This window comes from Geotrypetes seraphini, chromosome 4 (genome assembly GCF_902459505.1).
Source record: "Geotrypetes seraphini chromosome 4, aGeoSer1.1, whole genome shotgun sequence".
NCBI classification, from domain to species: Eukaryota; Metazoa; Chordata; class Amphibia; order Gymnophiona; family Dermophiidae; genus Geotrypetes; species Geotrypetes seraphini.
In genome coordinates this window covers 285,660,107-285,687,898 of record NC_047087.1, presented here as the reverse complement: position 1 = coordinate 285,687,898, position 27,792 = coordinate 285,660,107, and the positions used below count along the sequence as shown (strand labels likewise).

At 38.7% G+C, this 27,792-nt stretch overlaps 1 protein-coding gene across 10 annotated transcripts in view; it reads left to right on the top strand.

Moving 5' to 3' along the window:
* The window catches only part of LCOR (ligand dependent nuclear receptor corepressor), a 277,489-nt gene that overhangs the window by 201,650 nt on the left and 48,047 nt on the right, over positions 1 to 27,792 (top strand). The window contains exon 8 of one of the 10 annotated variants that reach the window (XM_033943083.1): positions 1,652 to 8,355. The exons of the other annotated variants lie outside the window; for them this stretch is intronic. Within the exon in view, the coding sequence (XP_033798974.1) occupies positions 1,652 to 2,627 (976 nt within the window). The 3' untranslated portion in view covers positions 2,628 to 8,355. Of the gene's footprint in view, positions 1 to 1,651; positions 8,356 to 27,792 lie in introns of those variants that run through there. 10 annotated transcript variants of the gene reach the window in all.

Genomic DNA, 27,792 nt, shown 5'->3' with positions numbered 1-27,792 from the left:
TGCTTAGCGCACCTTAGTAAAAGAGGGCCTTAGTCTTGACAGCTCTAAGAATGAAAACCATTAAAGAAATTACTTATAGTGACATTTTGATTTCAAGAGTAATACAGTTGGCTATATGAACTTTAAAAAATAATGATGTATGCTTTATGTGTGTGTGTTTTTTTTGTGCTGGTATGTACTTACTGTGTTAGGCTTCATAAGTTTTTTGTTGTTGTTTTTTGTGTTGGAATCAAGATATTTACTACTTTTATAGGGGTCTGCACTATTCTGGAGTCTACATTAAGTCCATATATCTTTGTTGCTAAGAAACTTTTTTTTATGTAGCATTAGAAGGTAAACATATCCAAAGAATTAGAAAATAATTGCTTCTCATGAGCATGTTTTGCCAGTTGCCTTTTTTTTTAACATCACAATTTTACTTTTACCATGGTGATGTCTGCTGCTTTAACCTTTACTTTATTTGAAATAATACAAATATCTTAAAATGATGATAGTTTACAGAACGCAACATTTTCAGGAGAAATGATCTGAAAAACTTTAAAGGTAAGCAGAGACCACTTCTGTGCTTAATACATAGAAGAAATGTACATTTGTGTCCATATTCTGGGAAAGCATGACTAAAGTCGCAGATTCAAAATGTTGAGTGTGACCAGTTTTAACATCATAGGCCCAAAAGCAGTCAAATGTTTTTATGTGGAAAAAAAACAGAAGTTCAAAGGATGGGGTATTGTAAATTGTTCTAACATAATTAAAAACACTTTATTTCTGGTGACTTTAGTCATGTTTTACCAAAGAGAGGCATATTTGTATAAAATGTCATGTGTTACCCCAAATAGGAGAAAAACCTGAAATTTTATTTTTTCATCTGTTGTAAATAGCGCACATTCTTTGCGAAGAATGCACAATGTTTACAGCACTGCCCTCCAAAATGAAAGGGTTTAAAACCAAAATAAACAAAGGTTTTGGTTTGCACACCCAAAGTGCATACCAAAACTTTAAACGTTTATTTTTTAATGTAACTGAACCACAACATACATCTCTTGCTTTATTTTGAGCAATCCTTTGCAGTCTATAATTTTTAATTCTGTTATGTCATGCAACATCAATAAAGCAAAACTTGTTTCTTCATATGTCTGAGTTAGAACATTGTTATTTGATGGTATGCTTAAAAAAAATCTTTAAAGCAGAAATATTTATTTGGTTGACCAGTGTTATCTGAGAGCAAAGATACTGCTGTTTCCCCAGTTTGTTCTTTTGAGTGTTGCCTTTTTTTATCATTTGGCTTACTCTTTTATTATTGTACTTGTTAGTGGTAACGTCACATTTAGTATAAAAAAAATTAAAAATCTTGTATACGCCATGGAAACTGATTATATTGTAATTTACAGTTAAGGTGCCATTTTCAGATTGTTGCGCGAGACCTTTTCTGCTACAAGAATTTGTGAACCCAGCCAAAGACCAACTGACAGGTTTTATTTTTTGTTGCCCAAAAGATTTTTTAAAGACTGATGCTGAGACTTAAAAAAAATAATTTATAACACAAAAAGTGATGTTACCCAAGCAAGGTCTTCTAATAAAGGAGTGGCCCCCTCACCCATTCCTCCTTACCTGTGCAAGTCCTGCTCACATCAGTTTCCTTCCATCCAATTAGGAGACCACGGAGACCCAGCCAGCACCGTTCAGAGGGACTCTCGCAGAGTGGTGATGGGCTACCTCCAAGAAGCTTGCAGGATGGAACCAGGGAAGGATACGGCCACTCCACAACTCTTAAAGTTCCATTGGCTCGATCACTGCAGATTAGTGAGGAGCTACTCAACAGAAATAAGTTTTCTACACCTGGCAGCCTTGGGTCATCTGGACTGCAGAATCATGGACAGCACTTGATATCCAGGGAGGCCTCTTGGGCAAAGCCACATTATGACTTAAATTTCAGCCGCATGAAATTCAGGGGAAATGGTGCACTCAGTAACATCAGTGACCTTCCTTTTTTTACAGAAAACGCTCGTGTCTTTCATAAAACAGCAGTTCAAAATAAACAGGATGTGAAGAAGGACACGGTCCATTCTCCAGTGGATTTAAAGATACCACAAGTTAGAGGCATGGACCTTTCTTGGGAATCCCGCAGCAGTGACCTGTACAACTATAGCTCTTTGGTAATGGGTTCACAAACAGAGAGCGCGCTTAGTAAAAAATTAAGGGCTATCCTTCCAAAACAAAACAGAAGAAGTTTGTTGGATATTGTACCAGATTCATGGAGCTCAGATGCTGAACAGTCTACCTCTGGACAGCCATATCCCACCTCAGATCAAGAAGGTGACACTGGATCCAAACAGCCGAGGAAGAAAAGAGGAAGATACAGACAGTATAATAGTGAGATACTAGAGGAAGCTATTGCTGTAGTTATGAATGGAAAAATGAGTGTTTCAAAAGCGCAGAGTATTTATGGGATTCCCCATAGTACACTGGAGTATAAAGTCAAAGAGAGGCTTGGCACATTGAAAAACCCTCCTAAAAAAAAAATGAAATTAATGAGGCTGGAGGGACATGAAGTCTCTATAAAGAATGAATTGGAACCCCAGGATGAGGTGGAGGCAGTACAAAGCGCAAGTGAATCAAAAGATGCATAGGGATGCTGTAGAGTGCCAATTCATTTAAAAGAGAAAAACCTGGGTGAGCACTGCAGTATTGTTGATCTATTGCTAAGTGTACCTCATTTCCTGTCCATTTACTGTAAATCTATTTACAGTTTAAAATGGACCAATATTGAAACAGGTGAAAGGTATGTTCCAAGTCTTGCATATCTGTAATTTTTTTTGTGATCCCAACGGCTTCTGAATACTTTGGCCTTGTTACCTGCTTCTCTTCTTATCAGAGAATTGACTTACCTCGCGTAAAAACAGATGTGGAAGTGGACTTTGCCTGTAGAGCCTGCATGTATTTTTTCACGATAAATTCACACTCAAATTCCAGTCTTTGCCCAAATGAGAATCTTACAGCTATTTTGTTTCTCTAAGTTGTTCACAAAATTATTTAAATCTCTTCTGCTTTTCCAAATTCAGTCTCGAGTTCTAAAGAAATTGGCTATTTTATAGGTATTCAATTGGTTTTAATAACACCATATGCTATTTTGTCTCTAATTTCAATTCAGAATTCAATTCATATCTATGACAATCTGCCTAGTGCTCACCCAGAAGATGAAGGGAGTTAAATATACTACCTTCAAATGCTTCAGTTAATTGACTTTGTAACGCTACTATATCTGTAATTTAGTTTAAGATTTGACTATGGTCAGATGTAGTCTCACATGTTAGTGAGGAAACAGCCTTATCTGCCAAGAAAAACAAACATTTTGAATTCAGGAGTTGAGGTACGCTTAATACTGAATAGGTTATGCCTCCTTATAAATTAACATAAAAATATTCTATTTGCTTTTTGGACTGATTCTGAATTTCCATCAATTTTAAGTGAATTCTGCTTTTTAGAAGTGGTGGAATGATATGATGAGTTATTGGGGAAGGGGGAGTTATGTATATAAACAATACAACCTCAGTACTTTCTTAACAGAATACCTACACATGAAGGATCTGTGTACGTTATGCATAGATCTAGCTTGAATCTGTGGTCAGTGTGCACATCATTTCATACCATGGTAGCATTGGAGACAAATATTTTGTAGGTATTTGCTTTTTAAATGCTAAAGTTGCCGGTTGGAAGACATTTTTGCTTTGTACCCTATTGCTTTGGTTTATTTGTATGTGTTTTTTATTTTTAACTAAGCACTGTTCTTTAGTTCTAGTTTCAAAGGTGGTTATTTATCACAATAATGTAAGCACTCCTTGAACTACACAATTTTGAGCTAGTATTTTTTATTTTATAATGATATCATCAGATTACAAAGATACATTTCAGCAGTTAATATTTGCAGGAATATTAAGCAAACACACATATAAATACTTAATGGACTCCATATTTAACCAAATCAGGAATGCTGGTTTTCAAGACAGGGAATGAAAACAAAACAGATTAGTATTTTGGAGCTACCAGTTTTAGTTGTTGAATCAAAGGAACTTTGACATATGTGATCATCTCTGGGAAAAGATGGCTAAAGTCATCAGAAATTTATATATAGATATATAGATATATTTATGAATTCTGTTACTACAAACAATTTGTAGTACAACAGTTCAAACCTCATTGTTTTATGTGGAAAAAATTAAAAAGTTACCAAAGTTAAAACATGTAACTTTTTCAGACTGCTTATTGGACCCATGATATGAAAAATCTTCTATTCTCAGCATTTTGGATCCACTACTTTAGTTACCTTTTCCCAGAAATATTCACACATCGTCTGAGAAAAGCATCAGACATCCTCCACCTGGTTGTGGGATAGATTTGCTTTTAGGGGGAAGTCATCAATGAGGATTACCATTTAGAGGAGTTATTTTACCACAAATCCATGTTAGTTTAGTACATGTCCCATTTATCCAATGAGACATTGTTACTAATAAATGTGGTTAAAATAATCTATCTTAACGGTAGCCTCCCCCCCATCTAATGTCTAAAGTGATTTATATAAAGACTGCCTAGATGGACTCCAGAATGCTTACTGTTTTCCTGTGTGAATATTGCAGAGGAGGTATTCAATTACATTTTATTTTTATTTTATGGTCAAAGGATAGGCACACCATTGCTGTCATTTAAAATATGCACTGCTCATAAAACTGGATTTGAGTGGCCCATGTATGCTGTTTGCTTGATAAATTAACACTTTAGGCATGTCTCTTATTTCAAAATCAATACATTATTTGTCATCTTTGCCAAGGATTGCTGTAATGTATATTCATTATAGAGATTTCATGTGGATTAAGTACTGAATTGAAGCATGTGGGAACTTGTCCTGGACAGTTGCCTAGAGTTTTACTGTTAAAACAGGTTGGTTTTTTATTTTTATTTTTTTATTATTTAAATTGATGTGCAAGCTGATTTTTTTTTTGTATGTGTGTGAAATTATAGTGCACATCGTCCAGGTTAATATAATTCAAGATGCGTTTGTTTAAATGGATGACAATCGAGCAGCATAATAATGGTGTGCCTAACCTTTAGTGCTGCAGTTGAAACAAGATAAATGTCTTAAATGTGTAATATTAGATCATAGGCTAAGAATTGTAAATAGATAGTAAAGTTGTGTAATTTTTATTATTTGCTTTGACTAGAAAATGAATTTTAAAAACCAAACACTAAAATTTTCTCAGCTTAAACATCTTGAGACCTGAAGATTGTATAGTATTTCTGTGAAGCTTTTAAACATTCCACTTGAGATCTGTGACTTTATATTCAGGTAAACTTTGTTTTCAGAGAAGCTTTTGAACAAACAAATTATCTCCAAAGGTCTCTGCCTAAAAAGGAAAAAAAAAGTGTAGACTATTTTTAAAGCACTAATTGCATTACATTGTTAACTGCAATATGAGATAGCCATTACTGTTTTGTGAAGCATGGTTGAGATTAGTTAGTGGTCCCTTAAAATTTTCACAAACCTCTCAAAACAAACAAAAAGCTGCTGATTTTCTCAAGAGATATATTTTACTTTATTGAAGGTTTTGTACAGTTAGTCCTTAATATTCAGGTGCACCTTTGTGTAAGATTTTGTTTGTCTCATCACTTCACAATGTCTTTAAAGAGGTTTACTACTCCATTAGTAGATGTTTGACTAATATCTCATTTCTTAATTGGCTGCATAGAGCTTTTTTTAAGGGTGCTTTCTGTGTAGATATTAGTATTTGAGATCATCTTATATATATATAATTGAAGCTAGTGTTTGTCTATTTAGCTTGAGTTTCTGCTGCAAAGCAGTCTGCATGGCCCAGAATCTCCTGGTTAATTTTTTTCACCACCTTCCTCTTATTTTTATGGGATGATATATAGATTCATTGTCTTTACAATTAAAGCCATGTTTCCAGCAAGTGGATGCTTATGCTGTTTGGGCCATTTGGACAGATTGTGTTTCAAATTTATTCTTCCTACTGCTTTCCAAGAGGTTAACGTCAGCACACACAAATTTTGAATAACAAAACCAAGGTGTCTACAAAAAACTAAACTGTTTTTCTCCTCTCCTTTTGAGGGACTCCTTTAAAGGTATTGAGGGGAATAAGTGATGATATTTTGTATTACCAGGACATTGCAGTAGTCAGTGAAAGACTGAGAATGGAATGGAAAATATTTGGTAGTCATTAAAATTGTATGTATTTATTTTTTCTTTTTATAGATATTGACTGGATTTGAGTTCTGTGGTGTAAAAAATGGTTTTTACCTGTGATCAAATCTTATGTTTGCTCTGTAATTTGAAAATCTAGTTCATACTGGTTTTTATGAAATTTTTTAATGGAATGAACAAAAATCATTGTTCAAATTCCTGCACTTTATCCTCTCTAATTATTAGTGGTAAATTAACCACTTGTGGAATTCTTACTTAGTCACCTGATAACTTTCCCCAAACTTGATCTATTCAAGGTTCAACCTTGGCCAACCCCCTTTAAAAAAAAAAAAAAAAAAAAAAAATTACTACCTGTGCATGGCTTCATTTTTCTTTTAAATTATGAACTGCCTTAATCTGACTTCTAATATTGAGATGAATAGTGAATAGTATTAGGTACCAACAAGAATTGGTGTTTCCTCACAGTCTGAACATGATCAAAGTAGTGTTTTACTATGCTGTACTAAAAATCAACTGTGCTGATATGCATTAACATGCATCAACAGCCGATTTTAACATTGCAGGCAGTCCCCGAGCTACAGACACCCAATTGAAGAACGCGGTTGCTGCTTCATTTGATTTCACTGAGCAGTATTTCCATTGGCATAGACTCTTATACTTCTCCTGTAGCAGATTCAGGAAAGATGCATAGTCAAATTAAGAACACACTGTAGTTGTGTATGTTGTATCTTAGAAGGAACACTGATTGTGAGCACTGATTGTATTTGTGCATGTTGTATCTTAGAGGAAACACTGATTGGAAGCAGAGGTAAGCAGATGGGGCTTATTGACCGAAATATTAATGGCATTTGATCCTGTGGTGGCACACTTTAGAAAATTTAGCCCCTACCTATATAACATGGCTTACAGACTTTTTGCTGTTTTTACAGCAAATTAGAAAATGTTCTCCAAATATATTTGTTAATTTTTGATATACAGTGTTCACCCGCGAATTCGCGGTTTGTGAATTGCAGTCTCACTAATTCGCAATATTCTCCAACCGCCTCTTCCTGTACTAAATTCAGGCTACACCAATCAAGAGCTGCGTATTAAAGCAGCTCCTGGTGTAGCCTGACTTTAATAACAGGAAGAGGCAGTCGGATCATATCACGAGTGATTTTGCACCCGCCGACGCCCCAGCTGCTCTCTCCTGCCTTGAGTATTTTGCACCCGCTGGCGCCCCAGATGCCCTTTCCTGCCTTCGTATTCACATTTTTTCAAAATTTGCAGGGGTTCCTGGAATGGAACCCCCGTGAATTTTGGGGGAGTACTGTATTGATATAAACTTTTGACACCAGATAGGTCCCCTCCTTTACATGACATTTGAAAGAATCTATGGTATTAAAAGTTCACATACTCTATCCTTTACATTCTTAACATTGATTCAAAATAGTACCGCAATCCACTGTGTCTGGTTTTTCCCAGGACAGTGTGACTACTAGAGCTTAGCATTAAAGATAGTACAATTTATTTATAGTGCAAAGGGCATAGTAGTCTGGACAATAAAGTTTATATCCTATACTTGCGAGAAATTAGAGAATGCATTCAAAGCTTTGTTCACTCTGCCTCCTTCCTGACCATAATCCATCTTCTTCAGTTTTTCCTTCTCTAAGCGAGTTAAAGGTGTCTCTTGTTCTGCTCTGCTTTTATTTTATTTTAAGTCAAGTATTTTTGTTCCAATTTGAGGCTTGCTGGTGTCACAGAGATTTCCAATTTGGGGGGGCAGCTCTGCATGGGAAATGTTATAGCTCTGCATGGTAAATGTTCTAGCTTCAGAGATCTGTAGCTGTTGGGGAGCAAGCCTTTGTCTAGGGAACCTACCTAGCCAGCCTGCACTAACATCGTGGACAGCTTGGGAGCTTAGCTTGTCCCTGCTCATCAGGTACTTCAGTGCAGGCTGACTGTCCCCAGCATTGGTGCTCAGGGGTTTGTGGGTGCCGGCTGTGTCCCCCCCCTCCCCAAGATGCAAGAGGAGCTAATGGGATCAAGAGTTTCAGGCTTTTTGAAGGCAGCCTGAAGAAACAAGCCCCTGAGATGCTGCAGGCTTGTAGGAGGCAGAAAAACTTCTCCAAAACCAGCTGCTCTGTGTGAGAGCTGATGCAGACAGACCCTATTCATTCTTATGGGAAAAATCAGGGGGGGTGGTCAGAATTTGGGGCTTTCTTTAGTTTTAGTGGCTTCTCTGAAGGTACCCTAATTCCAAAAAACCCTTCTGGCAAACATTTTGACTTTTGTTTTTGCTCCCCTGGGCCTTTTTTGGCACCAAAATTGCTGCTACTGTAGTCATTTTGGATTTCCCAATTTTACTTTAAAGCCTGTAACTGCCTCATAACACCTCAATTTTACTTAAAATTGGTTAGGATGGACTCCCCAGCCTGTTTAATTAATATATCATGTCAAATTTGCTCTGGATGGATGACTAAGGAGTGTTTGTGTACCATGTGCTAAGGGGCATGTGAGGGGGGGGGCCCTGGAGCAGTAGGTTTAGTCCCCCTTGGGTCCTTCTAAGAGTTTGGAGTCACAGGAGGCTTGGCTGTTGTGGTCCAAGTTCCTCCTAGAACCTGTAAAAGCCAATATGGCATCAGCAAAACAGAGATGCCCCAGAACTGATAAGAGACCAGGATATGGAACTGCAGAGATCTTCTTGAGATCTGGTGCGGGGTTTTGATTCTGATTTTGTGAATTTAATGTTTGAAGCTTATATGAAACATAAACAGGCTGACATGGTACCAGGCACAGTGGTGGCAAGCCTCACGTGCCAGTTCCCCTGCAAAGAGTGGCTTCTCCAGACCCAGATATCCAGTTGGAGAAGGACTGGGAGGATTTAGGGTCTGTTTTCATGCTTTTAATGTCACACACTGAGTCCTCCAGTTTGGAGGATGCCTCCCGTGAACTCTGTGGTAGCCCTAGACCGGGGAGAGGACCCGATGATGTGTAGGCCTTTTAGACCCACAAATTTGGTGGAGGTCATTACAGTATTCCTTCAGGAATTGGAATTAGAACCCCACAAACATCTACCTCACAGCATTCCCTGCTGACCAGTTCAAAGTCACAGTCCACATTTTTTCCACTGCATTTAGAGATCATTTCAGTGCTCATGGTGCATTGGGACTTTTTGGAGGGCCCTTTTAAAAGGAGTCTGGACATGACCAAACTGTACTCCATGGCATCGAAGTTTCAGCAGCTCTTCTCTATGCCTAAGGTGAATTCCCTGGTTGTTCAAGTTATAAAACGTACTTTGCCCCCTAGTGAAGGAGGAGTGATTTTAAAGGATGTGCAGTATCAGAGTGGATATGGTTCTCAGAAGACAGTTTGAAGCCTTGGCTCTAGGTCTCAAAGTAGCAGCTTAAGATCTTTGTGGTGCTCACTTGTCAGGTCACTTGTGTGGAGGGAAGGCGCTCTATCCCAGGTAATTCTTGCAGGGGTGGATTATGTGGCAGATGCTCTATATGACGTATTTCGGGTCATGCGTAAACTATCAGCCTACTTTTTCTCTGCTGAAGAACATTGTGAGTTAGGCAATGGGCAGGAAATTTGACTTCTAAGGCTACTTTGAGCATACAGCCCTTTAAGGGGCAAATGTTCTTTGGTAAAGGTTTGGACAATGTTATGGCCAGTGTGACAGATCATCGACCTAAGTTGCACTGCCAGACAGCAGACCACATGCTTTGTGTGATTCCATTAGGAGTTCCTTTTGGGGTTACAGGTGGTCCTGCCAGTCAGCGGGCTCTTTGTCGTAAAGATATTTTCAAGAACCCAGACAGCAATTTGGAGGACACAGCCATCTAGATCCCACTCATCTTTGTTCAATACTAAAAAGTCACAATGACGCCAGGCCAGTATGTAAGATCCGCCGCATAGGAGGGAGACTTTTGGAGTACTGGGAGGTCTTGGAACAAATAAGTTTGGACAAATGGATTTTAGACATCCTTTGAGAAGGTTACAATCGCAAATTTTGTTTTCCACGTCGGGAATTCTTTGCAGATTCCCCGACGAGGAGACCAGAGAAAGTGGCCAAAGTCCAAGTGATTATACAGAGACTGCTGGATATTCAAGCAATAGAGTCAGTTCAAGACACAAAAGAGGGCTCCAGCAGATACTCTATATACTTTATCATGCCCAAGAAAGACTCAGATGATTGTAGATCGATTCTGGATCTAAAGTCAGTCAGTTCAGCCCTCAAGAGTACCCATGTTCTGAATGGAAATGGTGCACAGATCATTGTCTCATTAGCACTGGGAGAGTGTCTAGCGTCTCTGGATTTAACAGAAGCTTACCTACATATTCCCATCTTCTCGGAACATAGGAAACTTCTATGCTTCAATATGCTGGAGAGACATTTTCAGGTCTTGGCACGTCCCTTAGGGTTTACAAAAGCACTTCACACATTTACCAAGTAGTAGATTTAAAGCAAACCAGAGAGAATATTTCTTCAATTGATTGCTGAAGAATGTGATGAAATCAGCAGGGTTTAAAAAGTTTGGATAATTTTCTAAAAGAGAAGTCCATAGGCCATTATTAAAATAGCTAGGAGAAATCCACTGCTTATTCTTAGAATAAGCAACATAAAATCTAGTTAGGTACTTGGAACCTGGGTTGGACATTGTTGGAAACAGGATACCAGGATTCGGGTGCCTGGAAGATGGGCTGATCAAAGTCCCTTCAAATGAAAATTGTTACATGGCAGTGACTCGAGTAGCACAGCTCCTGCAGGAGATGGGGTGAATAATCAATTTCTGGAAAAGCTCAGTTTATTTAATATATAAATATAAAACCAAGGGTAAATCTAAGTGGTTTACAATAAAAGTTTAAAATAAGTAAAAATAAAAATTAAAAAGGGTAGGGAACATAAAATACAATTAAACAATCAAACCAACTAGGAAAGAAGAGGAAAGAATGGAGTCGGTAGGTTGCAATAAACAAAAACAGGTTGGGGAAAGGGAAGGCATGAACAATATGGTAAGGGAAAAAAAATTAAAGTTTGTTCTACCCACATTAGTTGAGATAAAGCCAAAGATAGAACTTTAGAGAGAGGTTACCAAGAAGATTAAAAACAGAATGTTAAGAAGTAATATGCTTTTAGTTGTCTTGAAATTCGCAAATAATTTTTCTGAACGAAGATAGAGACAGAGCATTACAGATTTTGCAGATGCTAGCGATGCCGACCCTTATGGCTTGGCACTGCTTGCAAGTCCTGCTTGTAAGTCTTGGGGATCGATGGTAGCCACTATAGAAGTGATTTCTAGGGTGAAAGCTCACTTGCATCCCCTTTAGAATGCTCTGTTCTCCTTCTGGGTTCCCTTAGCGAATTTGCTTCAGAAGCCATTGCCTTGGATGGCAGAAGCATTTCACAGCCTATGATGGTAGCTCCAGGAGGGACTTCCTTTCCAAGGGAATTCCTCTCTGCATTTAGATCTGGGTGATACTCATGATGGACACCAGCCTGTATGGCTGGTGACGTTACTGTGAGGGTCATCTAATTCAGAGCATGTGGTCTCCATCACATAGGAAATGGTCAATTTACAAGTAAGAGATGAAAGCCATTCATTTAACCCTACAAACGGGGTCAATATCATGGCTATGGCATATGTAAACAGAGGGCATGAAGAGTGCTCTATTGAGGTTTGAGATCCAGTTACTGTTCAGATAGGCAGAAGACCACTTACTGGCCCTCATGGCAGTGCACGTGGCAGGAGTCAGCAACATAAAAACATGATGGCAGATAAAGGCTGAATGGCTCATCCAGGCTGCCCATCTGCAGCATCCACCATCTCCTTCTTTTCCTAAGAGATCCCACATGTTTGTCCCACACCTTCTTGAACTCAGTGTTTGTTTCCATCACCTCTACTGGGAGACTATTCCATGCATCTATCACCCTTTCTGTAAAGTATTTTTTTTTTAGATTACTCCTATCACCTCTTAACTTTATCCTCTCATTCCAGAGCTTCTTTTCAGCTGAAAGTGATTTGCCTCATGTGTATTTACAGTCTAGTGAAAAAACTAGGACACGCCATTAAATATTAATTTCTTAAGAAATGTTAACATATCGATGTCAAATCATTTTTTAAATTTATCTCTGGAAAAGAAAGTAATATAATTGCAGGTAAACAATAAATATTTTCCTTGATTTACTCATGAAACAAAAGATATCCACAAAAATGTGTAAATTAAGATACCCCCACATATCCTCTCACTTAAAGTGGCTCAAATCACACACAGGTGTATCACATCAGTGATTAGAACATCGTTACTCAGCATTTTGAAGGAAGTTTGCCCTCCTTAAATCTCAGACATTTAGTTTGGTGTGCTCATGACTCTGTGGTGAGAGTGAACACCATGGTGAAATCAAAAGAGTTGTTTGAGGCCTTCAGAAAGAAGTCTGGTAAGGGATTTAAAAAATCTTGAAAGAATTTGACACTATTCATTCCATGGTCTGGAAAATAGTGTATAAGTAGAAGACTTTCCAAACAACTGCCAACATACCCAGGTTTGGCCGTCCAAGCAAGTTGACCCCCAGAGCAGACTGCAAGATGCTAAAAGAAGTCTCCAAAAAACTTAAAATGTCATCACAGGTCCTACAGCAGGCTCTTGCTACTGTTGATGTGAAAGTGCATGCCTCTACAATCAGAAAGAGACTGCACAAATTTAACTTGCAAGGAGGAAACCTTTGCTCTCTAAGAGAAACATCAAGGCCAGACTGAAGTTTGTCAGAGAGAGCATAGACAAACACCAGGACTTCTGGAATAGTGTTATATGGACAGATGAGTCTAAAATTGAATTATTTGGACAACAGAAAAGAGGACATGTTTGGCGTACACCAAATACAGCATTCCAGGAAAAGAACCTCATACCAACTGTGAAACATGGAGGTGGAAGTGTCATGGTTTGGGATTGCTTTGCTGCAGCAGGACTTGGCCAGCTCACCATCATAGAATCCACCATGAATTCTACCGTGTATGAGAGGGTGCTTGAGGATCATGTGAGACCATCTGTAAGTAAAGCTGAAGCAGAGTTGGCCCCTGCAACACGACAATGACCCCCAAAATGCCAGTAAATCCACCAAGGACTGGCTGAAAACTAAGAAATGGAGAGTCCTGGAGTGGCCCTAATCTTAATTCCATTGAGATGATATGGGGTGATTTGAAACAGGCTGTACATGCAAGAAACCCCTCAAACATCTCACAGCTGAAAGAATTCTGCATTGAGGAGTGGGCCAAACTTTCCTCGGACCAATGTCAGAGATTGGTAGATGGCTACAAGAAGCGTCCCACTGCAGTTATTTCAGCCAAAGAGGGTAATACTAGCTATTAGGTGTAAGGTGTCCTAATTTATTCCTCAGTTAGAATACACATTTTTGTGGCTATCTTTTGTTTCATGAGTAAATCAAGGAAAATTTTTGTTGTTTTCCTGCAATTACATCACTTTCTTTTCCAGTGATAAATAAAAAAAGATTTGACATCAATATGTGAATGTTTCTTAAGAAAGAACTGAAAATTTCATGGGGTGTCCTAATTTTTTCACATAACTGTATGCCGTGTTGGTATTTAAATGTCTATATCATATCTCCCCTCGCCTCCTATGTATATATATATATATATATATTGAGATCTTTAAGTCTGTCCCCCATATGTCTTATGACGAAGCCCACAGACCATTTTAGTAGCCTTCCACTGAACCAACTCTATACTGTTTATATCTTTTTGAAGGTGCACAGTATTCTAAATGAGGCCTCACCAGAGTCTTATACAGAGGCATCATTACCTCCTTTTCCTATTTTCCATACTTCTCCCTATACATCCTAGCATCCTTCTACTTTTCACCATCACCTTTTCAACCTGTTTGGCTACCTTAAAATCATTGCATACTATCACACCCAAGTCCCGTTCCTCTTTTGTGCACAAAAGGTCTTTACTTCCTAAACTGTACTCTTTCTTCGGATTTTTGCAGCCCAAATGCATGATCTTGCATTTCTTAGCATTAAATCTTAGCTGCCATATTTCAGACCATTCTTCAAGCTTTGCTAAGTCCTTCCTTGTGGTGTTCACACCATCAGGGGTGTCTATTTTATTGCAGATTTTGGTATCATCCACAAAGGGGCAAAACTTACTTAACAGCCCTTCAGTAATATCACTTATAAAATTGTTAAAAACAGGCCCAAAAACCAAACTTTGAGGCACACCACTGGTAACATTCCTTTCCTCAGAGCGATCTCCATTGACCACTATCCTCTGTTGTCTTCCACTTAACCAGTTCCTGACCCAGTTTGTCACTTTGGGATCCACCTGAGGGCATTCAGTTTATATATATATATATATATATATATTAGATGCCTGTGTGGAACATGTCAGACTTTCCCTAGATCCGGGAGAGTGGTCCCTGTCCCAAGAGCATTCGACAGCATAGTAAGATCCTGGGGGCAGCCGCCATTCAATCTGATTGGTGTTGGCGGAAAAGAAGGCGGGAAGCACTTGCATGGACGCCCTGGTACAACCAAGGCCCACAGAATTGCTGTTGTATGTGTTCCCCCTATTGCCAGTGATAGGCCAGGTCATTTGGAGAATGATGAACCACTGAGGATGGATAGTTCTTGCGGTGCTGGACTGATCCCATCGCCCCTAATATGCAGATCTAGTCAGACTACAGGGAGACAAGTGTCTCAAGCTATGGCTTCATGCAACTCTTCTATCCCAGGGACCAGTTGCCCTGATGGATCCAGAACACATTGGCTTACGGCATTGGCCCTTGAGTGCACAGCCCTAGAAGAGAGAGGCTATGCAGTGAATGTCATAGCTACATTCCCAAGATCAAAGAAACCAGCAACAGTATGCAAAAGCTTGGAAGACATTTCAGTGCTGATGTGAAGGACAAGATGTTAAAGTCTCTTAGAGGTCCGCTTTCAGCAGTCTAGGCAGTTCTTCAGGATGGTCTACAGAAAGGCTTAGCAATTATTTCCCTAAGGGGTACAGATCACAGGTCTCTTGTGCTTTAGGCATCTGGATATGGCCAGGTTCCTCAAATGTGCGTTATGTTTGCATGCTCTGATGCGACAGCCTTTTCCTACATAGAGTCTGAATATTATGTTGTGAAACCTTAGCAAAGCCCCATATGAACCCTTAACAATAGGCATTGCTGATGTATCTTACTGTCAAGACGGTTTTTCTGGTGGCCATCACTTTGTCCAGAATAGTATTGGAGCTTCAGTCACTCTTGTATAAAGAGCCTTTCCTGAGATTTGCAGAGGCTGATGTCTCTTTCCACACAGTTCATCCTTGCTATCAAAAGTAGTTTTAACATTTTGCGTTAATCAGGAAGTCCGACTCCCAGCATTCCAGGCTTCTGACAAAAACAAACATAAGGTTCTAGCATTGCTGGACATTCGGAGAGGTTTTTTTTTCTCTGATATACTTAGATGAAATTCATTTGTCAGCTCTATCAGATTATCTTTGTTTTGAAAAATTTGAGCTGCCTGGGAAGGACATTCTCTAAGGCTTCTACTCCAGGTGGATCCACCTGGCCATTATTTTGACGTACATTGGCTGTGATAACCAGGCACTGATTGTATTGAAAGCACATTCCACACAAGGAGTGTCTTCTTCGTGGGTGGGAGTCCAAGATGGTGCTGCCGGAGGAGATATGTAGAGCAGCTACATGGTCCTCACTCCATTCTTTTACTAAGTTTTATAGAGTAGACGTGGCAGCACGAAAAGATAACTTTTGGGGCCTCTGTTCTGGAAGCAGGCACATCTGCCCTGCCCTAGGTTTTGGGAACTGCTGTGTTAATGTCCCTACTCTTCAGACTTCAGTGCCATTTGCGCTAGAAGGGAAAATTAAGTTCTTTCTTCAATAATCTTCCTAGTAGAAGGGCATAGTCTGGACAACCTGCCCTGACAGATTTCAGGTACGCCTGCTTTAGATCTAAGACATGCTTAGTTGTCTTCAGATGCTTATCTTTGGACTGACAAGTAATAAGAAATTGACTGGTGGATAGAGATGGTATGGCTGCATGAGAATGTAATGCCGCTCCTCGATTGTGAGAAAGCGTATGAGAGTTGTACAAATGTTAGTGCTGTTGCACTCAGTAGGTGAGTTATTACCTTCTATCTGGTTATGATTTTGCTATGTTCTCATTGTTGTTCTGGGATTTGGTCTGGGATTTTCCTGTATCCTCCTTGTTGTTTCTCCTATCCCATATCCTCCTTGCTATTTCTTCTATTTAGGAGTTGTCAACTGCTTTGGTACGAACTGAGGAAGATGGAGCTATGCCCAGGAACAAGAAGGTGGAGTGAAGAAAGCTTTGGATGCCTTCTCTAATTACTTGCCAGTATGGGGTATAAACTGTACTATCCAGGCTACTATGCCCTTCTACTAGAAAAAAGATAATTGAGGTAAGAACCTAATCTTCTCATCCGATATTTTCAGTCCATAATCTAGATCCAACATGAATATGGATTACTTAGCAAGCACTGACTAGATTATACTGCATTGAGTGCATGGATCCAAGTGTTTTAGAACTCTGTAACGCAGCTCAGTGTTAGGCACATTCTCACTAGCAGTCTGCTCAGTATATCTTAGAAAATATAAAAACCCAACAACATTTGAGGCTGATGGTGACAAAAATTCTAAAAGGAAAGGTAAAATTTGATGAACTCCATAAATATTGGAGATGAGTATACCTAGCGTGCACACAGAAATAGTTTTCTTATAATGAATAGTATTGTATATGATCAGGCCATTTTCCAGGAGAGGCAGCCAAGTGCAGATAGCATAAGGGTGGTTTTGAACTGTTCCAAACTGAAAACTGCTTTGGTGGGATAGAGGAGGTATTTCATAAAAACTTCTAACCGTTACTGCTTAAGTAACGGTTGTTAACGTATGGGTTGGGTATCACAAATCTTCAATTCAATTACAATTATCTAGTGTTCAAAGAACCAAAATCTGTTTTTTCCATGAGAGGTGTCACTCATTTATCTAGATAAAAGAAGTGAATTGCATAAATCCTCAAATCTTAGGGATGCAATTTCAACTAAATAGGCATTTTCCTTTAGAAATAACTAATCAAATCAGTTGTATGTACATTCGATCTATTTGGAGTTAGGCTGAAAAAATAGATTAGGGCTAACTATAATTTATTTGTGATCTTTCTGAGATTGAGGAAGCTTTATGTAATTAAATTAAAGTATCAAGATACTATTTATTGAATTCTTATAGCCATTTGGCATCTAAGCACTCTTCTAACTGTAAACAGATCTGAGTGCTCAGTTATCTGTTTGGGGTTTTTCTGTTATAGAATTCTATTTGTTAGGATATAGCCGTTGGAGTGCATGAATATTTTTGCATATTACTTTGAAATTCATAGACAAAAATCTGAATTAATCAGTTTTGATATTTCAGCTGAGGGACTTGGCTATTTTTGCATAACTGTTTAGCTGTTATAAACTCCCAAATTGTTTAGTATAATTTAGGGTCATACCCTATGGCCACTTTTAACACACATGCATGAACTCTCTAGGGATAAGTATTTAGGATAAACTAAGGAAGTAAGAATTTTGAGTATGTTAGAAAGGGAGCATCTTATGACATTAGTCAGGTCATAAACATTTTTTCTTCATAAACTTCTCTCCATTTTAAATTTTGTCATCTGGTGTGTTTAAGTGCAAAGAAAGCACATTATGGGGCAATTCTATAACTAGTTGTCTCAAATTAGGCACCACAGTGAAACTCACTGGACGCCAGTTCTATAAAGGCATTCTGATGTGCTTAAGTCGTCATAGAATACTAGCGTAAACTCTTGTTGGCACATCAAGAATCGGGTCAGTGGCTGGTATAATTAGGTATGTCTTAGTGTGCTAATCAATGCATGCAGCTGACAGTAATTCTGTAAGTTGTCTGTGTTTGGTGACATTCCCTATCCACATGAACACCTCTGACACACACTTCTAAGAGCTTGTATATAGATTGTCTCCTGTGTGTATAGATATGTAGGTTTGCATATAACTTACCTTCCTATATTATGATTTTTAGTTAATTATAGGACTTCATATTATAACAAAATTTAGACATACATTGGTGCTTTTTAAAGCAGGTTTTACAGCTAAAGTCCAGAGCAATGGTCATTTTGAAGTGATGACATGAGACCATCCAATCTCAGGTCCCTTTCCGCTAACCAAAACATTTTTACTCTTGCAGACTTGATCACTTTAATGTTGATAAATTAGCAAAGGAGAGAGTTAGAGGTATAGGGTCACAAATCCCTCAGGGTACAGCAAGAGTGATCACTGTGGTAGAGAGGAAAGAAGCACTTTATTTTAAATGCTGCTTTCTGTGTTCTATTGATTCTGGACATTTGGCGCAGAAAGAGGGATAAGCAAATACATGTAAGATTAGTGCTGCTTCTATTCCTTCCCCCAACCCTCACAGCTCATTAATGCTGTAGTGGCAGTATGAGAGGGAAGAGTTGCATGTCAGATCTCTGTTCCCAGTCGCTATTGAAGAATCAGAAACTAAGGATTTTATGCTTTGACTAAAAGATCGTTAGTGACTAATAGAAACCGTAAAAACAGTGGCATATTCTGAGCAAATCAATTACTTCTATTATTCAGCATTTTTTCTTATCAGAGCCATGATATTGAACATATTACATATTGTAGCTGTTAATCAAAACATTTAAATTTCTGTAAACATTCAGCTTTATACTTGGAAAGACTTAGAAATTTTACCAGGGCCTATGTAATTAGTACAGTTCTTAGAGCTCTGATTTCTCTCTCTCTCTCTAGGACAAACGGTTAGAAATTCTAGTTTTCCTTAATTTTAATTTTCTAGTCTGACTTACCTATGATCTGCCACCTCTAATAGACACTAGTGCTGCCCGATTCACGATTCGAATCGGTTCCCCGATTCACATCGACTTAAAACCCTCAAAAATCGGCTTCCTGATTCGTCTAATCCTCACCCCCTAAAGCAGGAGTGGCAGCGCTGCTCTTGCTGGCCGGCCGCAGCCGTACCTGCTTTAGAGGGGAGGAGGGAGAGTAAGCTGGGAAGTGCTGCTGTGCTGGTCTCCGGCTTCTCCCCCTCCCTGGCGTCCGGTTTTCCCCCTGGCCTCCCCGAAGGACTGCACCCTCCACCCCCCCCCCGGGAAGACCTCCATGTTCCCCCTGGCCTCCCTGCAGCGTTCACCTCATAGCTGCAGTCTGCAGCGAAGATCGCGGTTACAGCATCTTTGTAAACTTGCTTTTGAGCTGTTTCCTCCGCCACGATCCTGCCTCTGACATCAGAGGAGGAGCGGGACCGCAGCAGAGGAAACAGCTCAAAGCAAGTTTACAAAGACACTGTAACCACGATCTTCGCTGTAGACTGCAGCTATGAGGTAAACGGTGTGGGGAGGCCAGGGGGAACACAGAGGCCTACCGGGGGTGGGGGGGGGCGTAGACCTTCAAGGGGGGGGACAAGCCAGGGATGATGGCATAGGCCTTCAGGGGGGACAGGCAGGCCTTCGGGGGGGTGGTCCACGCCTTCAGGGAGGACGGACCTTCAAGGGGGGGGGCCCTGGTGTAGAAGTACACGGAGGGAGGGAAGGGGGGGTTCAAAGAGAAATACATTTGCCGGACTTTGGGGGGAAGAAATAATGGGTCTAATAATAGAGGAGAGGGAGAGAGATGATGGACAATGGGATTTAGGGAGGGAAGGAACAGAAAGGGAGAGAAGTTGGACACAAGGGATGGTGTGGAGAGGGAGATAGAGATGCTGGATAGGAGGGTAGTTGGGAAAAGAAAGGGAGAGATGGTGAACCCTGGGGTGGTAGGGAAGGAGGGTGAGATGCTGATGAAAGGGTAGTTAAGAAAAGGTGGCTCTGTAGAGGGAGTTGAAAAAAAGGAAAGATGCCAGACCTCCTGGGGAGGGAAGGGAAACGGAAGGGGAGGACAGAGATGGCAGATGGATGGTTAGAACGGAGAAAGAAGGAGACCTTTGCAGGCAAGTTATCAGAAGACAACCAGAGCCCGGGACCAACAAGATTTGAATAATGACCAGACAACAAAAGGAAGAAAAACTAATTTTATTTTCCATTTTCTGATTTACAATATGCCAGATTTGAAACGTGTATCCTGCCAGAGCTGGTGTTAGACCGCAAACGTGAGCTAGGATTTAAGAGAGAGAGGAAAAGTCTTTTTTGTTTGTTTATTTTGTTTACACCACAGCGCCAGTGTGGTTAGGAGAAGGCAAAGGGGGGTGAAGAGGCTATAAAATAAACCCACCAGGATGTTTGAAAAAACCCCCACCCAATTTGGCAGGAAAATCGAATCGAAAAACCAATTCAGTAGACTGTATCGAATCAAAATTTTTTTTCCTGAATCGTGCAGCACTAGTAGACACTGCAGTTGTTGGTACAAGACTCCTGCATCATTCCATACAACAGTACAGCAAAACACAGGTTGACTCATCTGCATGATAAAATGTGTATAATATGTTTTTGCATTCATTTACCTATGGGAGAACAATGAGAGCTCCTGTACAATGGCTGCATAGCTCAACTAGAAGAGAAAATCAAAGTGCACACCAAAAGGTGGGCTAGAAAAAGCACCAAAGGCCTCGCAGACTGGAATAACAGAGTTCACTTTATCACAATCTGAGGCCCTTGGTGTTTTATCTAGTCATTACATAGCTCAACTACCATGGTAATATAGTAAAAGATTGGCAGATAAAGACTAAGACCATCATGAGCCCATGCAGTTGGCCAGAAAAATGGTCAGTGTTGTTCCTGCAACTTTGTATGGTTACCCCCCTCATCTTTAGGGTTATAACTGATACCCGATGTAGTATATTCTCCTTCTCTATGGCTCTCTTTCTATCTTCAAAACAAATCTCATTGTTTTGAGTTTATCCTTCTGTTGATTTGTGTTGTCTCATTTGTTTGAGAATCTTCTGTGTATATCCCATGCCTTATTGAATTCTGCCATTATTTTTGACTCCTACTTCCTGCAGAAAAATATTCCAAGTGTTTACCATCTTTTCTTTGAAAAAGTTTTCCCCTGATGTTTGCTGTTACGTTTTCCTTCTTGCAACTTCATTTTAAGTCTTCTTGGTCTATATCTTCTTCTTTGTGGAAAAGACTATATTCCTTACTAACTTTTCAAGAATTTCCTCTTCTCCAGGGTATGTTGCTTTCTTCTGAATAGCTTTGAGTCTTTGTATCTTACAAAGGACAAAAAAAATATCTCCCAAAACTGACCACAGTACTCCCAGATGCTGTCCTAACAACTTCTGTAGGAACAATATTACCTTTTTTTCCTACTAATAGTGCCACTCTTGGGCCCATGTGCTCAAAACTCACCATGCCTTTAACAATCAATGCTAAACTAGTTTTAACCGGTTTACTGTTGAAGTATTTCAGCTACTGATGCTCAAAATGGCTATGCGGTCTTTTCTGTGATTTGCAGCAGCCTCCGATAATCGTATATAAATGAATTACAACGAGCTAATCAATATTAAAATGAGCACTCTGACCGATGCCCAGATGATGCACAAAATAAAGCGCCAGCCTTTAACAATCCAAATTAGTGACAGGTCAGGAGGTGCCGGTAGCATTGAAATGCATGTGTTAGAAGCATATACTGGCAGATCTGGGCTGCTGATTGCATGTGGAAGTTCATAAAAATACTTTTTATAGGATTTGGGACCATATAATATACGCATGTGTAAAGAGCATTTCTCATGCGTGTGTGTTAAAAGCACATCTTATGCGCATGTGTTAAAAGTATATACCACCAGTTGGTCTGGGGCTGCTGATTGCATATGTCCCACCAAAGCAGGGTAGAAAAAAGCATATATAGCTTCTGTTTTCACATATGCATGGTTTGTTGTTAGTTCTCTGCCTCGCCCCTCTTATGATGTGCATCAATGAAACGCTACAAAAAGGCATGCATCCATGTGTCATAGCTATTCTGCACGTGTAGTCGCTTTCTCCTATGACTGATCAGATGGGGTTACGATGGACCTCTGCAAAACTCATTTGCATGCAAAGTTGTTTGAACACCGATTACCATTTTCAAATCAGACAATTTACCGGCACCACAGTAACCCACTGGATTTTAACGACAATTTTAGAGCATCAGGGCCTCAGTAGAGCATATATTCTTCTGGACTTGGCCACTGCCTTATCACATTGTTTCATCACCTTGAGATCCTTGGACGCTATCATCCCAAGGTCACTTTTACTAATCCTTGTATATTAGCCTGTTACCTCCTTTCACATACCATTCCTTTGAATTTTTACATCCAAAATGCATCACCTTATGTATTTTCACATTCAAACTTAACTGATATTTAGTAGCCCATGCTTCAGATTTTTGTAATTCACTTAATTTTGCAGATCAATTAATTGAAAGCATTTAGTCTTGATAGTAACAGGACCTGTGTTTGTGACACAGCTTACTTGAGGAATATTCTCCAGATGCTGCAGAGTGGAGGCAGTAACAAGTCTCGGGTAGGTTCTGGAGCAAGTGGATCCAGGAACAGGAAGAAGTCAGGTGAAGTTTAGGAACATGCAGAAACTAGAATCGGTAGTAGTTACAAGCAGGACAAGCCCACTAGAAAATGTTGGACTAGCAAGGATATTTCTTCTGGTTATACTTATTAGTATTTAAACAAGATTATACCCTATGCTGGTCCATGGGTCCTCTGGGCATGTGGCCTACAGCCACTGGCATTTATATTGAATGTGTGGCTTCCATGGTCCCAGCTGAAAGTCTCTAGCCCAGATGTCATGGTTTTGCCCCCTGCCATTTGTTTCACATGACAAGGACCCTTGCAATGCCACTTACAAGGCTATTCTGCTTTTTGAGGAGAGAAATCCTTTTGATAATAACCTTAAAAACCATATTTTTCATTGCACCTTCAACTGATAGTCTGAAAAACTCTCAGGATGGAATGCCTTCAGTTACTGTGACTAGATTTTAATGGCGATAAATTGACTTTGTACAATTGTCATTTCAGGTTTACCTGCTTCACCAGAAATTATGGTAGTTTATTCTGCTACCTTAGAATCAGCTGTATATCATTTTTGCACATTTTCAAATAATTATTAATGCCACTAAAACCAATTTGTTCAGCCAGTGCTTTAGGTTTGCACAGAAACATTCATCTTGATTTATTCAGCTGTTCATGCTGTTAACCCTGTACATGTTGTAGAAACAGAAGTATACTTTGTTGACATAGAAGAATCTGTGCATTTTATGTTCCAGCAGCCTTGTTAGGAAGAGCCATAAAATGAGCAGGAAAACTTGCTGTAAAGCTTGAAGTTAGTATAGCTACTTAACTGAATTTGCATGAAGAATTTTTTTTAAATCCATTTCTAAAGCACGGTACCTGGTAGTTTAGGTTTGTAGATTTGTACATGAATGTTTATTAAGTATAAGGCATTTACAGGTAGAAATGAGCAGTGTATATTCATACACTTTCACTTGGACAGTATCTTTACAATACCACCATTTCAGAGTAACTCCAAACTGACGTTGTGAAAGCTAGTTAGATGACTATATTTGCAGGCTATGTAGCAGTGACTATCAAATATCATAGTACATACAAGACACTCATCTATATAATTTTACTTAGTCTGTGACTTTATTTTGGTACAATTAAGGCTTCTAGTTCTAAGCTGTAATGGAAAATCAAAATGTGATCAATTAAAAGAAGCCTAGTATTTTGCACTTTAAGTTAATATTGTTTGAGTTAGCATTTGTGACAGTTTTTTCATATGTATAATTTAAGCTTTCATATAGAATCTTGGAATATATGACACAAGTGGTATTAAGGAAATAACCACTCTTAACTAGGCAGATTGACCTAATCACAATTCATCAAGTTTCAGTACAGCACTCTTGAATTACTTAGTTGACCTACTTGCTCCCATAGTCATGTATGGTCATGAGAAGAATGCACTTTTAGCATTCAATTAACTTATCTTCTCCCTGTGAACATAAGAGATGAGGAACTACTGAGCAGTGAATCAGCCTGCAGATTTTAGGTGGATGTGCATAAAATGTCTTATTTGTCCCTGCTCCCCCCCCACCACACGCACCTTAAAATATAAATACCTGAGCCGGTAAAGATCCTCTAGCTCTGCCAGCTGAAGACCACTTGTGAAGGCACCCAGATCAGCAGTGTATCTTTACCATTTGCACTGGTGTTCCTTGTTAAACAGCTATCATGCACAGAGTGCTGACTGCTGAGCTTGGCATAGGGAGTTCTAGGTGCCTTTGGGAGATCTTCAGCTGGGTGGAGCTTAGGTATCCTCACCAGCTAGTATAGGGTGCACCACTGCTGGGTAGACCAGAGCACAAAGTGGGTGGCTACGGCTTTACTACTGAGGTAAAGTTCATTAAGCACTTGGAGCACATTTCTTCAGAAACCATTTTTGATGGTGATTAGGAAGATGCAGTGTCATTTAGTACATTGTACAGGTATCCACAGAGAACTTCAGCTTTTTATTAAGAAAGCACTTGTCTGACCTGTTAGGGCTACAGGAAAAGGAATGTCCAACCATTTTTGGTAATAGCACTAAAAATTAACTTAAAAGTCTTAGGTACTATAAATTGTAGGTTTGGTTATCTAAAAATAGCTTTTTCAGTTTAGAATTCATAACTCTCAAACTCAATCTTATGAATCCTAAACAGTAAATACAAAATTGTTATAACTTGTCTTTTAAGACAGCTTTTAAAATGTGTACATGTACTATATTTTTCAGTGCATCATTTGAAGACAAATGTAGATTTTTTTTTTTTCCTATTAGAAATGCAAAATCCATTTAGATTATTATAAAATTGTCAGTTAAACTAAATGAATTGCTAGAGAAATAAGAATTTTCTCTCATGATCTTCAGGGAATAAGATCAGTATTTAGAATCTTTGAAACTTGAAGCCTTTTACCATGTAAAGTTTTAAGAGAAACTCATTGACATGGGGCTTTTTTTGTTTGTTTTTTTACTTCAGGACTGGAATAGATTTCAAAACAGTACTGAGATGGTATAATTTTAAAAACAAATGGGGGAATAGAAAAAGTAGTTTAGTATACCAGCATTAGTGGGTTGGACAAATTTAAATACTTTAGTAAATTAAAATATAATGTTGAATTTAATGGACTTTTAACTGCTTTCTTAATTTATGAGGTAATTATTCTACCTATCTGATAGTCCCATGCATCAGCAAATCACAGTAAAAGCTTGTTTTGTAAGAGTCCCATGGATTGCTGGTACCAACGGGATATATGTTTATAGCAGCTTACTGCTGCTTTAAAAATTGTATAAAATACGTATTGAGTACTTGCTCAATTGTTTATAACTTCTGCTTTTTAAATTCACACATTGCTTTTGGTATGTTATCAGTCCGCAATGTAAAAACTAACAAACTTAAGGATTCCAGCTTGTACACACAGTTTTAAAACCCTCAGGGACAGTTTACACACTCTTCTCACTCAATTCAGGTACTTGTAATCTCTTCTTTAAACCTAGCAGTGATTTGTATTTTTGTTTCACTTTTCTTTTGACGTGCTGATAGCACATCCTTGATGAATGTCAACTTTAAAACTCAGTTCAGGTATCCAGGTATAACACAGCCAAACAGATGTTAAAGCTGCATATTACTCTCCAGCACACAGTGCCTCAGACACTTATAGTGGCATTCTGTTTATTCAGTTATTACTACTGAACAGATAGCATGGGGGTTCCTGTTTCTCAGCATTTTATTGCAAGAAATAAAGAAAAATATAAAATTTATATTAATATGTAAGAAACTCCACTAGTCAGTGGAACTAAAGTATAGTCCCAGCTGGTTCATATTGGCAAGTTCATGGAATCAGTAGCACAGCTCTTACTACTTGTTTACCATGACTACTTTTAAACTCAAACACTGGTCCTTGGGTGTCTGACCTCTATATTCTAGTTATGCAATGTCATTAGAGAATTCTGTGCACTGGCCACTGTGATGGAAACCAATGGGCCAAAAGTGCATTGAGTTTAATGGTAACCTTTTTGACCAAAGCTGGTGTCCTGTTATTTGTGTTGAAACAACTGAGTAGCCAGCAGAGGTTTGGAGCCTATAACTTTGAGCACCTATAGTTATGCATGTAATTTGTACAGTTCAGCCTTTTCATGTCTAGAGTCTGGTTTCTCTGGGACCAAGCTGTAAACCAATATACATTAATGCTTTCCATTTACAGCAAGAGGTCTGCTGCCACAACTTAATTGTATTTAGACTTTGCAAAAACCTCTGAATGTTTAAACCATACCTCTTAGTGTTTCATATGTATTTCTGAAAAACAGGAATCTATTATATGTATTGAATTTGTGGAAGTTGTGTCATGAGAGAAAAAAACAGGAACCCCCTTTACTCTTATGGACCTCATTTCAATATACTGTTTACAGTTTGGAATTGTATAATTTAATATTTCTTGTACTGTAGTTTATATTTATTTACAGATTTTTGTACTGTGTGATTTGAATTTTGTTTCTTGCTATGATCAATGTCTATGTAGTAGAGCACTTATGATCACAAAATTAAGTTTTTGTTTTGTTTGATTGCACTACATTAATTTTTTTAATGCAGTTCTGATTTTTGACTGGACTAAATAAGCTGTGTCTTAATGTATGTGACAAGTACTTTAAAATTTTAAATTACATGCCCTTTTAATTTTTTCTGCATTGTATGTCAAAGCGCTGATTCTGTCGTTGTGCATGTGTAAGATTTAATGGTTTCATTGTATTATTTGACCATGACATTTTAAAAACAGAAAACACATTCCCAAGTGTAATATTGTGTATGGTAGCTCTCACTGGATGCTAGACTTTTCAAAACCACTATTCTTCTAATAAATTTTGTTGTGAAAAATTTGTAAGTTTTTTTAAAAAAAATTTTTTATTTTATGAGTTTTAAAAATGCTGACAATAGACATATAAATGTAAGCAATAAAAGATTTCTGTATAATGAGAAGCCAGTGGATGATGTAATGCTCTGGAGTAGAGTCTAGTTAAATCACTTTTCTGTGTGGTGTGAAGTATTGGGTTTCCACTTATAATCCAGCCAGCTAACATTTTGAATTATGCTGATAGTAACTAACAAGTAATTTTAAAAGCAAGTAGGCTTTTAATTAAGGGAAAAGGCATGCAAAATTTGACCTATCAGCTTTGATTTACTTAGAAACAATGTAAATCATGAGAGAACCTGACATCACATAGTAGCAGAAGGATCAATCAAATATTCATTCTCATTCTCTCACACTCTCTCTCACACTCACTCACACTCCCTCTATAAAATGAGGGTGGGGGAGGGGACCTTTATAGTTGTGAATGAAGGCTTATTGTGTAACAGAGGCTGGTTCAAGGGAGAAACTCAATGAAGCAGAAGGAGCTACTGAACCAAGTAAGTGATGGCAGAATTACCAAGCTAGCTCTGATATGACCATAAACAAGGTAACAATTAGTTTTATGTACCCCAATATATGAGAACTGTCTTTACTGTGAAATGTATACATGTTAGTAAGATACTACATTCACAAAT